The sequence below is a fragment of the Rattus norvegicus genome, chromosome 1 (assembly GCF_021556685.1).
Source record: "Rattus norvegicus strain SHRSP/BbbUtx chromosome 1, alternate assembly SHRSP_T2T, whole genome shotgun sequence".
NCBI lineage: Eukaryota > Metazoa > Chordata > Mammalia > Rodentia > Muridae > Rattus > Rattus norvegicus.
In genome coordinates this window covers 227,726,814-227,743,188 of record NC_141534.1, presented here as the reverse complement: position 1 = coordinate 227,743,188, position 16,375 = coordinate 227,726,814, and the positions used below count along the sequence as shown (strand labels likewise).

The window sequence follows — 16,375 nt, the reverse complement described above, 5'->3', positions numbered from 1 at the left end:
TCATACTAGCCTTTCATTTGCTTCAATCTTGACTTTCTCAGAACCTACTCATCAATAGAGTAGCCCAGCATTATTTACGTATAGATAGTTCATCCCTGCCTGTATCTTGAGGACTTGACAGAAGCTGAAGACATTCTACGTGAATGCAAGTGCCTCACCAAACTCTTATTACCCTTCTCCTTGTATTGTTGTATACATTCGCCCTTTTATACAACCAAACGAGACCAACACTTCATTAGTTTAAATGGTGATTATTTCATGTGAGGGTCCAGTCAGTCAAATCCCATTCCTATTTGGGTGAAGACTCCTCAGAACAGCACCATGTGCAGCTACAGGAAAAGGGAGCCAGAGAGAAAAGGCTCACTTTGAAGCATTTAGTGTATCACATCCATCTCTCTTGAACAGATCTTCCCCACAGGTCATCTTTTCTACAGAGACGGGGTTCTACCACAGATAGAGCTCTAAGCATGGAAGGAAAGCAATTTAAGGAAAACAGGAAAAAATGCTTTTGCTGAAATTCATATGTGCCTGTGTTTGGGCACTGTCATCCATGTCCCTGGCACATACTGTAGCACCATTTCCATGTAACCTATCAGAGTTAAGAATTGTAACTTGCTGTATCCATACTGAGATGGTCTGGGCACTGTCAGGATTGGTTCATGGTCCATAAGATGAACAAGAGGCAAAGGAGCCCTACAGGGCCCCTCTTTCAAAATGATGCCATAGCCCATCTCTTTGGCATTATTGAGAATGATGTTGGTGCATATGTCTTTAACACAGACCAGATCCCAAGTCACGAAGAAATCCTATAGATTAGTCCCCCACCAATTCTATGCATGTCTTCCTAAGGCCACTTCAGCTAGCTGGTAGTATGTAGTAACATGCCAGGCAGCCACACTGCAGAATCCATGTGGATACAGCTGTTGTGAAATAAATTGTTCCAGACCTCTGTTTTCCTTACACGTGTTCATGTCTTGCTAGCCCACGGCACTTCAAAGCAATTAAACTTCCATCACACTTCCCAGTAATGGCTACAACAGACTTCATTTTATAGGATTACACCACAAGCCATGCTTCACCCTGAACTCCCCGTTATCCTAGAAAGTGCCATAAGGAAGGGTATCATTATTATTCACAAGTAGAAATTGTTCCTTGGCACTCGGTGTCCATCTTGCATCCATGCATGCCTGCTTAGTTCTAATGAAAAAGAAAAGAGACTGTCCCAAGGATGGTTATAAAATAAAGTATCTTTTCCAGATGAACCTCTTCACATGCAGGGAAAATCCCTCGTAGAAATGGCTGAAGAAGGTCATTTCTCAGCAAGAACTGGGGAAGGCATGATGGGCCAGATGTTAGACTGAGTTCCAAGCCTCACATATTTCTTCTTCTGTGTGATATTTTAATGAGTTTAAAGAAGAGAGAAGTTTCTTTGCAGTTTGTTCAGAGTCATTTGAATAACTTAGTTGGAAGAAATACTGTGTTCCTAAGCAAAATAACCAATACATGTATATGTAGAAGCAGTTCTGATATCTGTGGGGTCTAGGCCTTCATACATGTTCTTTTAGTATTCATGAAAATTAGGTTCTTCTGCAAAATATAAAGACCATAACCTGTTAATATGACTATTAAAATTTTATTAGCTGGCACACAATAAAATAAATATGTAAAACAATATTCCCCTCTTGTTTAGAATTTCATCTGTGTGTAAATTTTTCTTACTTTTTATTTTATGCATATGGGTGTTTTTCCAGAATGTATGTCTGTTCTCCGTGTGCATGCCCTCAAAGGACAGAAAAGACATCAAATTCTCTGGGACTGGAGTTACAGTTGGAAGCCACCATGTAGTGGAGATCGAACCTATGTTCTCTGCAAGAGGAACCAGAGCTCTTAACTGCTGAACCACCTCTTTATCCCAGTGTATATTATTTTTAAGAAGCATATTCAATGCATAAAATTCTTTGACTTTCAAGGCAACTTGATGCAATTCCTACATTAGTTTGGTACATTGCAATGACGCAGTTGGCTTTATATTAAGGGGGTATTGGTTTGCTTTGGTTTTGTTTGTTTTACCTCAATTCAGGAAATCTCTGATTCTATCCTAATAATTTATAGAATTACCATGTTAAGTAATGTGCATCTAAAGAATTAATCATTTATACTTGAAGTAGGAGAAATAATATACTCATATTCTAATTCATAAAATTTTATTGATGCTTTTAGGGGAAAATAAACAGTATTCAAGGTACACACTAAAAGATAATGACATTATTCTGTGCTGGTAACTTTACAGACTTGTGCTTTGCCTGAGGGAAAAGGCACTGGAGGATCATGCTTATATCCTGTGCAGGCAAAGCCAGTTTAACCAGGCTAACCACAAAGAGTGTTCCTCCTTACCACCACCATTGCTAGAATGCTAGAGCACTAGCAAATCTCTCTCTCTCTCTCTCTCTCTCTCTCTCTCTCGTGTGTGTGTGTGTGTGTGTGTGTGTGTGTGTGTGTGTGTGTGTAGATTCCCCTTTGAAAATTGTATGTTGTCCTACAGTCTGATAAGGAACTTACTCTAAACATTTTTATCCTTATCAGTTGGCTGCCAGCTCAGTTTCTCGCAGTCTCTGCCAGTTGGACCCTGACCCTCTGTTTCAGATATCACCTCTTGAAGGAGAAGCATGCTATGGTTACGTTTCAGCCATACTCTGTCCTTACACAAGTAGAATGCCACAATAGTCTGAGCAAACTGCCTCATCGCTCTGATTCCCTATGGGCCATGTCCACTCCCTGCTCTGTGAACAGGCTCTGTAGATATCTTGCTGACCATAGTCTCCTGTGTCCTCACACTACTGACCTGGCCAGTCCACTGATCTCTGTGCTTCCTGTGATGCAAAGACAGCTTTTGTCACCGAATCTTCTCTACCTCCTTTAACCTCAGACATTCCTGAGACTCCCTAAAAATAGTTCTTTGAGAGTTCTGAAGGGAAGAGTCCACCTCAGACTCTTTCTCTCCCTCCTCTTCCTGGCCTCCTCCCTGGCCCCCACACTCCTCTCCTTCTACACCACTGCTCTTTTTCTTTTGCCAAACTGGATTTTTTTTTGTTTGTTTCCCACTCCATTACGAGGAGTGTTCTTAAGGACCTCGAGAAGGAAAGGAATGGGCTGAGAAGTGCAGCCCAGGAGGTGATCTAGCTTTCCTACACTGAGGATGAGGAGCCCAGCTGTAGGGCTTGAGTTCTTCCAGTGAGTGAGGCTTGGAGCTAGGTGAGCCAAAGGATCTGGGAATGGATGGGATGTTTGATGACCGGATCTCAGCACTTTCTCTACTGAGTGAAATATCACTGTGTCATTGGCTCAACTCTCACTCCAGGAAGACATAATCTGGAGACCAGACATGTGCTCAGTACAACTATCCTTTAGCCCTGCATCATGGGCCCTTTTTAATCATCTCATCTTGAGATGATTGTATTTTCCTACAAACGAGCAAAACTATCATCCAGATATGCCCTAGGCTACACTGGATCTCCCCAAACTGACGAAATAGTTTCCCCACCTCTGCTTAAGAAATATTTGAGTACCTTAGAGAAATTATTTAATTATCACAAACATGTTGGGAGCAAATAAATGAGAACTGGACAGATAATAATAATAATAATAATAATAATAATAATATGATGATGATGATGATGATGAGGAGGAGGAGGAGGAGGAGGATAGTAACAATAATAATAATAATTTGACCTTTGATGCTTTAGATATAGTGAACTCCACAAGCTAAACAATCAGTAAATATATATTTCTATATATGCATCTGTAATAAACTGTGTATGTGTGTGTGCACACATATGCATAATGTGTAGAAGAGAGGCCAGAATGTTTTCTAAACTCTGACTACGCAGCTTTGTAATGATGCGACCATCTGACTACTTGCAGCTGCTAAGCAAGCCCATCCCAAGGGGAGCTTTGAAGTGTAGCCCCCAGCAGACAGCCAAGTATCTGGAAACCTTCCCTGTGCAAGCTGTCAGTAGCACTTGTGCAGGCTGGCATGTTTAGAGTTGTTACTAGAGCCCAGGATTCCATAAAGAACAAGGAAAAAACAAAAACAAGCCATGTACCAAAATGCAGGTTCCAGCTGCTCTGTTGCATGCCCCTGCCCCCTGGAGACAGCACTTTGCACCATGGGACAGAAGTTTTTGGAACTGTAATTCCTCTTCCCTAAGAAGCTCCTGCCACTTTCACATGGAGTCTATGATACAGACTTTGAGAGGGTGTCAGAGAAGGGGAGGAGACAAAAAAAGGGTTAGGGTTAGGGTTAGGGTTAGGGTTAGGGTTAGGGTTAGGGTTAGGGTTAGGGTTAGGGTTAGGGTTAGGGTTAGGGTTAGTTCTCAGTGATGCTGAGAACACCTGTCCAGGGTCAGCTCTGACCCTCCAACATCAGGACCATGAAGAGCATCCCTTACCATCTTCTTACCCTTAAAGTTTACATATGATATTTTCATATTCCACTGCTCATTTTTGCTTGAAAAGAGCAGTAATTAGGTGTTGACATTATGCACATGGGGCATGGTACCTAAGACAGTGCTCCAGACCCTACTTCCTGCCTTTCTCTCCATGCTCTCCATTTGGCACTATTTGATTACATTGGTGCAAGAAGTGCTCCCCAGTTGGGGCATCTCTTCAGAGAATGAAGTTTAGAACATTGAGGATCAAATAACCCAAAAGTGCTAGGACTTCAACAGCTGCAGGCAGCTCTTTGATCTTTAGTTCAGATTTCTACATACACACACACATACACACACCCAGAGAGAGAGAGAGAGAGAGAGAGAGACAGAGACAGAGAGAGACAGAGACAGAGACAGACAGAGAGAGAGAGACAGAGACAGAGAGAGAAACAGAGAGAAACAGAGAGAGAAACAGAGAGAGAGAGAGAGAGAGAGAGAGAGAGAGAGAGAGAGAGAGAGAGAGAGAGCGCAAATGGCCACCCTCAAGTCAGGGATTGAGGTAAATGACTTTATTCTAGTCTTCCTTACAGGTCAATTGATTGATGGTAGACGACATCCAGCAGCCATGGGCAGCATTCATTTCTCCCAGGGTGGGATCCTATCCACTGTTCCCTATAGTATTTCCACTCCCCTCATCCCCTGATGTCCACTCTTTCACAAGCTACCGAATCTGGTGGTTCTTGTAGAAGAGCATGGCTTCATCACTGAGCTGAAGGACATCTTGTCTACCTCCTCGATTATGAACCAGAAGCTTCAGTCCTGGAGTCTGCATCTAACTGAAGCCTCCGCATCCATCAGAGCATAAGTCGATGCCTTCTACTTAGCTTACCTCATGACTATATGTGATTGGGGTATATGTCCTGTATGTGTATATGCATATGTATATATGTTGATGCTGTATTGGAAGAGTTTACTACATTACTGTGGCAGTTTCCTTTACAGCCTTTGTCTTTTTGAATGATTTCTTACTCTTTGGAAATACTTTTATATTTGCAGTAATTATACACTTTGATGCATTTAATTGTTTTTCATTATATATTAGCATTGTCACCTCACCTCACAGTTGGCTGAGAACACAAATAATTTTCTGTTCTGGATGATGTTAAATAGACAGTAGATTTCCATATCCTGTCTAAGCGGTGTGGTAACTAATTAGGCTCATGCAGGCTCAGCATGCCTTATCCTGGGGCCTGGAAGGGTTTTGACTTGGAGATACTTACATAGACATAATGCAGTATCCTGAGGAGCAGGCCCAGGTGTAAACAAGAAATTTCTTTATGCTTTCTGGAAATCTTATGCATGACTTAAATGTAATCATATGTAACACCATAGTATCCCTGCATTTTGACTCCAACTTGTTGCATAAGGCCAGATTTGGAATTTCCCATTGACCCCACGTCACTTCTACAAAAGTTCAGATTTTGGAACTGAACGTCGAATTTGGGATTTTTAGGTTAAGTACATTCATTTTGTGTTGATGAAGTACAGTGAAGTCAACTTCCAAATAGTCCAATGCTTGAACCCGTTTGTCAGCGTGTTCCATACCTTAGTGATCATGCACAGCAAAGCAAGCACAGCCTTGGTTCAGGCTGCTAAGTGATGGACGATTAGAGACAGAGGCTCTGTACCTCCTCCACAGCAGCTCTTGGACTGCCTGGGATGATGTATTTCCCAGGACCCTGGACTTCTGATTTTCAAGTCAAGCTAGAAGCCGGCATGGCATTTCATGTCTTGAATCAAAACACTTGGGAAGCAGAGGCAGAGACGCAAGATCTCTGAGTTCAAGGCCACCCTGGTCTACAGAGCAAGTTCATGGACAGCCAGGGCCACACAGAGAAACCCTATCTCAAAATGAAGTAGGAAGAGGAGGAGGAGGAGGAGGAGGAGGAGGAGGAGGAGGAGGAGGAAGAGAAGGAGGAAGAGAAGGAGGGAGGAAGGGAGGGAGGGAAGAAGAGAGAGAGGGAGAGAGACAGAACGAGTGAGAGAGACAGAGAGAGAGAATCCTGAGCCAACCTGGACACTTAATCCCTTTGGACCTCTCTCTGGAGAGAGTTCTATCAGGCTTCACTGGAAGATGACAGCTGGACCTTACTGTTAGATTCTTCCTGGTAGACTTCAAAGGTTCTCGTGGAGAGATGCTACTCACTCTATTTGCATGGTCCTTCAGTCACAGGCAAATTATTACATCTCTTCCAAGCTCCTTACGGAACGCCTGTGTGCTGGATGCTTGCTGTGTTTTTGGCAAAGCACAAAGCATTTTGCACATCTGACAGCTGGTAGCAGAAAGGCCCTCAATCACTTCAAGAAGCTCAAAAACTTAACAATTTTTTTTCTTAAAAAAAATTTAAAAAGCTGTGCCTCTTGTGTGCAGAAACTTCATTTCTTTTTCCTCCCTGATAAACTTCCTAGCTTTCTTTAAAACCTGGGTTTGTAGACCACTAGCTAAAGCCATTGCTTAAATGAACAGTATCTGCTTTCAAATCACATGGTTACTTACTTGTGTGCTCAGTGATTAACTTCTCTCAGTGTTTCTGCTCTCATCAGAAAATGGAAATACACCTGCCACAGAGTATTATCACTCTTCCTGCCTCCTCTTGTCTGTCTGGATGTTTCAACTCAGTAAGCTTTTAGATAACTCTGAATTAAAACTCATTATGCTTCCAGAACTAGACAATGCCACTTTTTGCAAGCTGAGCTGCCTGTGAGAGGCCTTTTTATATATTCTCCATCTCTAACTTACACATACAAAGGCATAAATGGGCACACAGTCCAAAGAGACACTTTCAAGTGATGTGCAATATTCAACCCCACCTTCTCAATATACTGGAGTGGAGCTGGCCCTCCCTCACATTACTTTAAAAAAAAAAAGAATTTTTTTTCCTGAAATACACTCAAGCAGTTTTGCTTCAAGATCATTAAAGACTTTTATACAAATGCTTTGTTTGCTCAATATCCTTGTAATAATTGACTTTTGAATATTAACTATTGTGTTGGAAGTGGATATTTGCTCCCTCTACTCACAGTCACGGAAATTTCTGGTTGGGATTCCTAACCGTATTAGTAATAATACCCTGCTTACAAAAGTTCTGTTTCTTACACAGAATGAGTTCTACTTGATCTTGTGAAATTATTTTCAGGCTTAAGTTTTGTGCAGAATTTGGCATAAGGTGCATAACTAATATGTATCCATTAGCAATAGAGTGGCCCTGCCACAGCCAGATGTTTGCACAGTACCTTCACCACCAGGGTGAATGTGTAAACTGTGTGCCTTGACTCTTAAGGAAATGTCGAAGGTTATTGATGACTTCACAAATGTTAGAGGGGAAGAAACAAAATTCTTTATCCCCATTACAGTTTTCTAATATGCATAACCGGACTGTTGAGTTCATAACTTTATATCTGTTCTATTCCTTCATCCCATAAGTATTTATGTAAGCTGGACCCCTCTGTAGCTGCTGGAGAAATTGCACTCTGTGCTTCATTGCTCATTAATGGGGAAGGACAGACAAGTAAAGATGTAACTCACATATTTTAACAAAAAAAAATCAGCATTTCTGAATTTGAGGTGATTTTGAGTGTGAAACTTTTACATTATATTTTAAAAATCATTGTTGTGTCCCAGCTTCTCGGTGTCATTTCTCCTCCTGATACCACATTTTTAAATAGCTTATCTGTTCAATATGTTCACTGTCTAATTATTTCCTCATCGATATTTATCAACAAAACAAAGAATAGGTTATCAATCTGCATAGAGGTGATGTACTGCCAACAGGAAAAATTAACAGATATAAAAATTAAAATCATATTTTCCTTCAGTTGGGTATCACTTTCTTAGACAATTCTGAGTATTTCAAGATACTAAAAATCTCCATTATTGACTTAACAACTTCCATTGGTCTGTTCCAGTTTCCACACTGATTGACCCTGGTCTAATGTTTTGTTTGTTTGTTTTTTGTTTGTTTGTTTGTTTGTTTTTCTGTTGAGCTCCTCTGCTTCCTTCTTTACATCTGTTTTCAGTGCTTCATGATCAGAACATGTCCCGAGAGGATAGGAATGGAATTGAAGGGGAAACAACGTATAGCCTTCATAATGACTCAAAGTGCTTGTCTACTTAACCCAAGAGGTTGCCTACCATGCATGAAGTGTAGGTGATATTTGAGGACCCTTGTCTAGTGGGGGTTAGCTGGACAGGTTTGGGGCGGGGTCATACAGAGGAGCATGGTAAATGTAGCTGAACTAGACTCAGGTGCTCCTGGATAGAACTGCCCAAGAGGTTGAAGTGACCTTCCATCGCCATTGCTCTCCCCAGCATCCTCCCCTTCAGACCCTCCTCCACATGCCAATCAAATCTTCAATCTTATTATTGAACTGGATTAAAATTGTAAGTTGTGTTAGTTTAAAATCAGAAATATAGGGGATACTTGACAGGGATAGAAAACTTAGCAGAACACTGTTAATAAAAATTCAGCTTCCACAGGGAAAGAAAATACTTTAGATTATGTGTAATAAAGGGCTATTGAGCATGTGGGCAATGACTAAATAAGGGGAGAGAATTCACAAAAGATTTCCATCACTTTATTTCCATAAGCTTGGCCTTTTTTTCCGCCCATTTGTTACATTTATTGTGTTGTTGTCGTTGTTGTTGTTGTTTTCCTTTATTTAGTTTTATGGTTTTGTTTTGGTTTTTATTGCTTTTATTTTTACAGTGCAGTCATTAACACCCTCCTAGTTCAACTCCCACAGTTCCTCATCCCTTCTTTCTACCCAAGTCTCCAAGAGGATGTTCCTACTCCCCCTCCCCCCTCCTCCCTCAAGACCCCCCCACCCCGGGTCCTCAAGTCTCTAGAGGGACATCTTCTCTCACTGAAGCTTGACCTTTTCAAAAAAATCTTGTTGTTGAGCATGGAATATTAACTGTCCATGTTTATAGAAGAGTGCAGTGTTTTAGTACATGCATATAGTATAAACCAAACCAAGATAATTTAGATTTTTCTATCTCCTTATCATCTCTATTCTCAGAAAGCCAGACCACCCCCCGCCCCCGTGGAAAACATAGCATGGGTTAGTATAAACTGTAGCTTCTGATTATGGACTAGGAGCTAGACTGAAACTCTGTTAGCTGTTTTACACCCATCCCCCATCCTCCCTGCCCTCGGTCTTCATGTGCATTCCCATTTGCTATCTCTCATATTTGATGTTTCTCTTTCTCTTTTTAATAACTTTATATTACATTATCAAACTGAAACAAACTATTATTCATAGGAATTACCCATTTGGTTGAGGTTACTAATGACTTCATTTGTTTGTATTCTTTCCTTGGTATATTTGCTTTTTAATGAAGAAAAAGACTTTAAGAAAAATTTATAAATAAGAAAAGTTATGAAGCTGTATATATTTAACATTCCTACATGTTTTCTTGCCATGACAAAGTAGGTTTATTTTTAAATTATTTACTATGGCTGGTCTGGCCTAGGACCTGATTAGGAAACAACGTGTAAGTTTTTTCACCTGGGAAGTTGTATAATACTACTCAGTGAGCAGTGGCAGGTTACATCATGATATCCCCAAACAAGAAAATTGTGGATAAAGTATTTTAATTTGTGTTAGGTGTCAAATCCAGTACAAATGGCCAAAGTGCCTATTTACCATATCAAAGTGGATCTGGCCCCCCTGCCAGGTTCTCCCAGCATCCCTCAGTCTGGAGCTGGGGACTGAACCCAGGGCCTTGCGCTTCCTAGGCAAGCGCTCTACCACTGAGCTAAATCCCCAACCCCCAGTCTCTACCTCTTACAGGGCCCTTCAGGCTGGCATGCCCCAACTCCCTCTCCAGCCCAGGGATTGGGGCCGGGCTGCTCTTCCTATCAAATCCAGCCGCTTTGGTTACCTGGTCTTTTTGTCTGTTCTCTGGGCCAATCTCTTAGCCCAGGCTACCCCTCTTAGTTGGCAAATGCTCTCCCCTCTCCCCTGCCAGCCTTGCCTCATATGGCTCCAGGCCATGTCCACTCTGGATTCTCCTAGCTGTCCCTGCCTCTAGTTATGATCTCCTTTTTGTCTACAGTAAACCTTCTCCTCCACCATACCTAGGAACAGTCCTGTCCATTCCGCTTTATTTCTTGTTTTCATTCATCTTGTTTGCTAAATATTATATGATAATCAAACAGAATGAATCAACGTATTTCTGAGTTTGGATATAAGAGAGCATTAGGCCACTCCCTCCATTAAGGATTTTATACTGAAGCTGCATGAGTTAGCAGTTAGCAGTGATATAGCTTTAAAACACTCTGCATTGTACTGTGCCTGTCACACAGAGACCCCAAAGGATGGAGGATGGGCAGGGGGATGGGGGGATAATGAGTGGACAGAGGGGTGAGCAGAAAGGCAGGTGGGTTCACAAGTTATAGGACTACAAAGAAGAAGACTGCTAGACAACATTGGTTGGATTTCAGTGAAACTCTTGACTTTTTATTGATCACAGAGCACTTCAGGAAGTAGACAAATCAGCTAGGTGTTTGGGAGTGCAGAGAGTAGATAGTCTGTTTTGTGCCAAAGATGAATAAGGAAAGTTAGATGGGGCTTTATATAGGTAAAGTCAGTAAGGTTTTCACCAGACACTGGAACAGAGGGGCTTCTGTGGACCAAAGGTTCATTGAGGAGGTCCCTTTCAAATTTGCACAGCACGGTATCCAAAAAGAATTATGAATTTAAGCAACACATAGACATGGGCAAGTATGGGAAATTTTTCATAAAATAGTTAATGTAATAATAAAAAATTTTTAGGAAAAATCAGAAGTTTAACTCTGTGTTGATGATAAATACATGACTGTCGTTTAAATCAAAATTGAGATTTTACATATTCCACAGGGATTTTAAAGTATTTTTAGAAGGAACTGAGTGTGTAGACCATCAGTAAAATAATTATGTTTAACTGGCATTTTGGAGACAGTTACATCAAATTCATCTCTAGTCATCTTAGATCACATCATATTCTAACTGAAAACTAATGGAATTTAAGACAAGAAGCTGATATAAAAGTCTAAAAAGACCTCCAAATATTTATGCATATAATTTACTGAAATTTTATTTGCTACAAGAAAGGTAATAATTTATGCCTTTGGGGGTATTTAACCTAGTTACTAGATCTGTCAGAAAATTGATACTTCTTACCTGCGAATTCTACCTACACTGAGAAATTATATGTATTATCAATTTTCTTTAAAGCTATTAGTAATTTTATCTCATAAAATCAACGATGTCTTATTTTTAAAGCGAATGGTTTAATACAAATGGATCTTGGATCCAAATAGTCCGGGGTTGGAATCCAGCTTCACCACTGAGTCACCGATCAGCTTGGAGAAGCATCTCTCTGTGCCTTGGTATCTTCATCCACGAGAGATGACAGTAATCACCCTAATTGGAAGGACAAATATAAAATGTAGACTAGGGTCTAACATGTGGGAACAATTCATAAATGATTGTCATATTGCTAGTAATGTTGCAGAATCAATGAATGGTGCACAGTGATCTTATCTCCCTATGATTGTTTTGCTTCTCAAGACTTGCTGGACATATGGTCAGGATCCCCTAGGTTATGGCTGGGGTCTCTGTTGAATGGTATAGTGAGTTGTGAGTCGGTGTGGGTAGCAAAGGTAGATCTAATCATAGTAAAACTGACCTACCTCTTGCCTTCCACAGTGAGCCATCTCTATGGATTTGGACTGATGGATGCTGAAGCCATGGTGATGGAGGCAGAGAAGTGGACAACTGTTCCTCAGCAGCACGTGTGTGTGGAGAGCACGGACCGACAAATCAAGTAATGCTTGCTGCCTAGTCGCAGCGTGACAAGCCCCAAAACAAGGCCAATGCAGCTGCTGTAAAACATGGAAGCCGGATGCATCTATCCGCTGCTTCTTCCTAGTGTAGTTATAAACTTGAGATAGAATGTTATACTCAAAGATCTTTCAAAGGGAAGCGTCCCTTCCGAGGGAAACCCTGTACTTGTAGGCTGTTCTACATTTCCTGCTTGTCAATATCCTCCTTGCTTGTTGAAGCAAGAATTCTCCAGATCTTTATGTTCCTCAAACTTAACCACATACTCTGTATGTCTCCAAAGACAATGGTAAAACAGATAGCAGGTGTGCTTGCAAATGCCTGAGAGTCATGGGGCCTGTTCTCCAGTGTTAGCGGCACACACTCAGACGCTATATTTTCAGTGTTTGCCTGGCAGTGTGTGAAGTTGTTCCTAGGTGCTTGATCCAAAGAACAGGATTCATCTCAGGGGCCTTTCTAGAGTTCCTGGCTTTCTTCTGAGAAACCGCTCTGCCTGGGAATATTTACTTATGGTTTGTGATGAACGTGAAGCCTTATAATCCTGGAGGAAATGTGTTAGTAAGCAAAATGAAAATAGGATAAAGTTGTGGTTTCGTTTTGTTTTAAAAATTTTCCCCATTTATCTCTTTCATGGTGCAGAGTGAGAAAGCAAAAGTAAAGGGGTGGGGAAACTAATCAGTATTTATTTACCTAGCATTTATTACAGATAAAAACCCCTTGGTTTCCCATCTCTTCTCACTTGCATCTTTCCCTTTAAATGGCCCAGTTACTTGAGTGTTTGGCACTGTTGTCTCCTAATATCCAGCAGCCAGCTGCTGCCTGTGTCTTGTACTCTCACTTCAAATCCCAAGGCCCATTGATTTCTCTCATGTCTTTTGTTCAAACCCACACACTCTCTCTCTCTCTCCTGCCAGGACCATTCGCCCAAACAGTGCAGTGCGCTCCATCTACAAAGCCTCAGGCTGCTCGGATAATCCCAACCATCATGTCAATTACCTGGAGCATGTAGTCGTGCGTATTACCATCACACATCCACGGAGGGGAGACCTGGCCATCTATCTGACCTCACCCTCAGGAACAAGATCCCAGCTTTTGGCCAACAGGTACAATGAGGACCTCTCCCTACCAGGGGGCTATACTTGCTATTCTTCAAGGTAGATAGAAATAGCGGCTCTTTATTCCTATCCTGGGAACCCACTGAGTGGCCCTTGGGTGCTGTACTTTCTCAGTATCTAAGTAGGGTGAGAAGTTGCCGAGCATCCGTAGGCATGGGAGGGTGGCATTGTATAGTCGAGTACTAAAAGGGCTCTGCAGAAAGGTTGAAGACCAGTTGTTCTTTATTATAAAGAGGAATTGCAGAGCACTCCAGGAAAGAGACAGTGGGAACACTGTAGATGAAAAGGAGTGAGAACACAGCCTCTGAGATCTTCACGTTCATTTCATTTCTATGCTTCCACTTCCTATGTTCTTCTCCTAAACAGGGGTTGGGGAGAGGGTGTGCAAAGAGGCTTAATACTTTAACAATGAATTGAAGTTTTGCCAGAACATGTGTGCAGGTGGAAGGGATGTGAGGATTCCACTTTGTGAAACCCTGAGGCACTCCCTCCTTACCCTCTCCCTGCCATACAAAAGGGCCTCAGCTGCTGCCCACAAGCTAATTGTCGAACCTGCTTCTTCCCTACAAACAATGCATGATTAATAGATGGCTCAATAGCGGTTCCAAAGCCAGGGGCAGCCTTTCTTGCTTGCTTTATTTTTTTCCTTTCTCTCTTTTCTTTGTCATTATTCATCTGAGTTTAACTTGAAAGAGTATCCTGGTGAAATGCTATGAAACTCAAGTCAGGTTTCACTTATACATGCCTCTGTGTCCTAAGTTCACCCGTCCCTTGCAAAAAGCTGCCTTCTGCTACTGCTGCTTGCTAGGAAAACTCAATCCCTTCTGTTGGGTTTTAACTGCACTTTACCATCTATTATTGACACCCCACTGAAGGACTTCAGCAAAGAAACCCACCAGCTGATAGGCTACGGATGCCATCACAGGCATCTGGTGGCCCACAGGGTCACTGGCTTCAGGGCACACACATGTTCCTCCACAGCCCACATCTGCTTTGCTGTTAGCAAAGTGCTGAGTGTAAGACTATTCCAGAGCTTGTATTCTTGACCTGCACTTAGGTTTACCTCAGCCTCCCCCACTCAGGTTTGCAGCAGTGTCTTAACCTGAGGCATCTTAAGGGATTGCTCGCCACAACTCCTTCTGAGTCTGAAGATGGGTACCATCAGAAAGCAGTAGCGAGACTGGAGAGAGTTGGAGGCACAGAGAAATGCCAAATTTGTGATGAGGTGCAATAGGCTACAGCTCGTCTGTAACATTTTTCTGAGGAGCTGGCCCTTTAAATGTGAAGTAACTGCATGGCTGGACCTGGTCCCAAGGCCACACACACAGCTCGCCTGCCATTCCTGTACTTGACACAGGAAGTATCCCTCCTACCTAGGGCACTAAAGAAAGGTGGCTTCTCCTGGCATTCTTTTCCTCTGACACAGCCCAACTGCCCCATTTTATTGCAGGAAACCAGTCTTCAATATCTCTTAGTTTCTGACTCAGTGGCAGGGAGACCTTGTGACTGCCAACGTGGCCATAAGTCAACCGTCATTCCTGGCTTAGGAATCAAAGAGCTGAGAGGTGGGGACAGGACAGGACACAAGACACAAAAAGGGGTGGAGAGGCATGAAGAAAAGCCCTGCTGTGCTCTGGTGTCTTTCATGTTGGTCTCCAAGACAGTTCTTTGCCTTGAGGAAGAGATGAATATGGCAGGATTTAGAAGGAGTCTGTGGGCCCGAGATTATTCCTTAAAGCAGTGAACACTTGCTGTTCCCGACATTCAGCCTGGGTTTTGAAGAGCGAAGATTCTAAGCTGAGTATGGTGGTACCTGCCTGTAACGCCAGCTCTAGCAAGGCTGAGACCAGAGGATTGTGAGTTCAAAGCCAACTTGAGCTACATAGCACAAACCTGTCTCAGAAAGAAAGGAAGAAAGAAAGAAAGAAAGAAAGAAAGAAAGAAAGAAAGAAAGAAAGAAAGAAAGAAAGAAGAAAGAAAAAGAAAGAGAGAAAGAAGAAAGAGCATAGAAATTTCCAAAGAAAAGCATTTTAACAAAGTCACAGTGAAAAAGAAGGAATTAAACTTTTAAAGCAATTTCTCTAACACCGCTGTTAGCGTTCATACATTCACCTATGGTGGCAGAGGTGTTGTCTGTCCTCACCCTGTCTGCATGCTTACTAGCCTGGATGCCACCTTAGGAAACTCCACATGGACCTTTCAGTATGGTTTGGTTTGCTTTGGTTTTTCAGACAGGGCCTCACTGTGTAGCCCTAGCTGACCTAGAAGTGGCTGTGTAGACCAGGCTGACCTCAAACTCACAAATCTACCAGGCTCTGCCTCCAGAGTGCTGCAATTAAAGGCATGAGCCACCACGCTCAGCTACCCCAAGGCTTTGAAGCAGTCTGTCCACCTAGGTCTTATTCAACGCCAACCACAGAAGCAAAAGTCCTAGCCCCACTTAGATTCAGGTTGTTGCCACGTGCCACCTCCCCCAGGCTCTCATTTTCCTTGACATTTCTCAGAGGGATTTCTTTACAATTGTTTATCCATTGACCACTGCAGTTCCTGGACAGTCTGGTTTCTACAGAGTGCTGTACATGGCGGTTACATCTCTGTGGGCCGTCTGGATCCCCTCAGTGGGTCCCTGTCCCTACTGCTGGGCAGCTCCTGTGGAGAACAGCTGTTGAGGGGATAGTGGTTTACCCAAGCAGGCTGCAGGTGCTAAGTGCTGCAGGGCACTCAGCAGCATTCAGAACTCTAGGCCAGTTTGAGCTTTGTGCCCCATTAGCCTGAAAGCTGGCTTCCCTGGCAAGCCACCTCCGTGATTTAGTGGGTTGGAGCTACGGGTCAACAGAATTGTCCTGGGGTGAACAAATAGCTGTTTCTTGTCCTATTTCTTCTTCCTCAGCCCACCTCTTGGCCAATATTCCCTGACTATCCAAAAGCTGAACTGATTTCAGA

At 42.4% G+C, this 16,375-nt stretch overlaps 1 protein-coding gene across 4 annotated transcripts in view; it reads left to right on the top strand.

Annotated features, from left to right (window-relative positions):
• Positions 1–16,375, top strand: part of Pcsk5 (proprotein convertase subtilisin/kexin type 5) — a 431,011-nt gene that overhangs the window by 231,622 nt on the left and 183,014 nt on the right. For all 4 annotated transcript variants that reach the window (XM_087575048.1, XM_087575031.1, XM_087575011.1 and 1 more), the window contains 2 exons: positions 12,183–12,300; positions 13,232–13,420. In XM_087575048.1, coding sequence (XP_087431174.1) covers positions 12,183–12,300; positions 13,232–13,420 — 307 coding nt within the window. The remainder of the gene's footprint in view (positions 1–12,182; positions 12,301–13,231; positions 13,421–16,375) is intronic.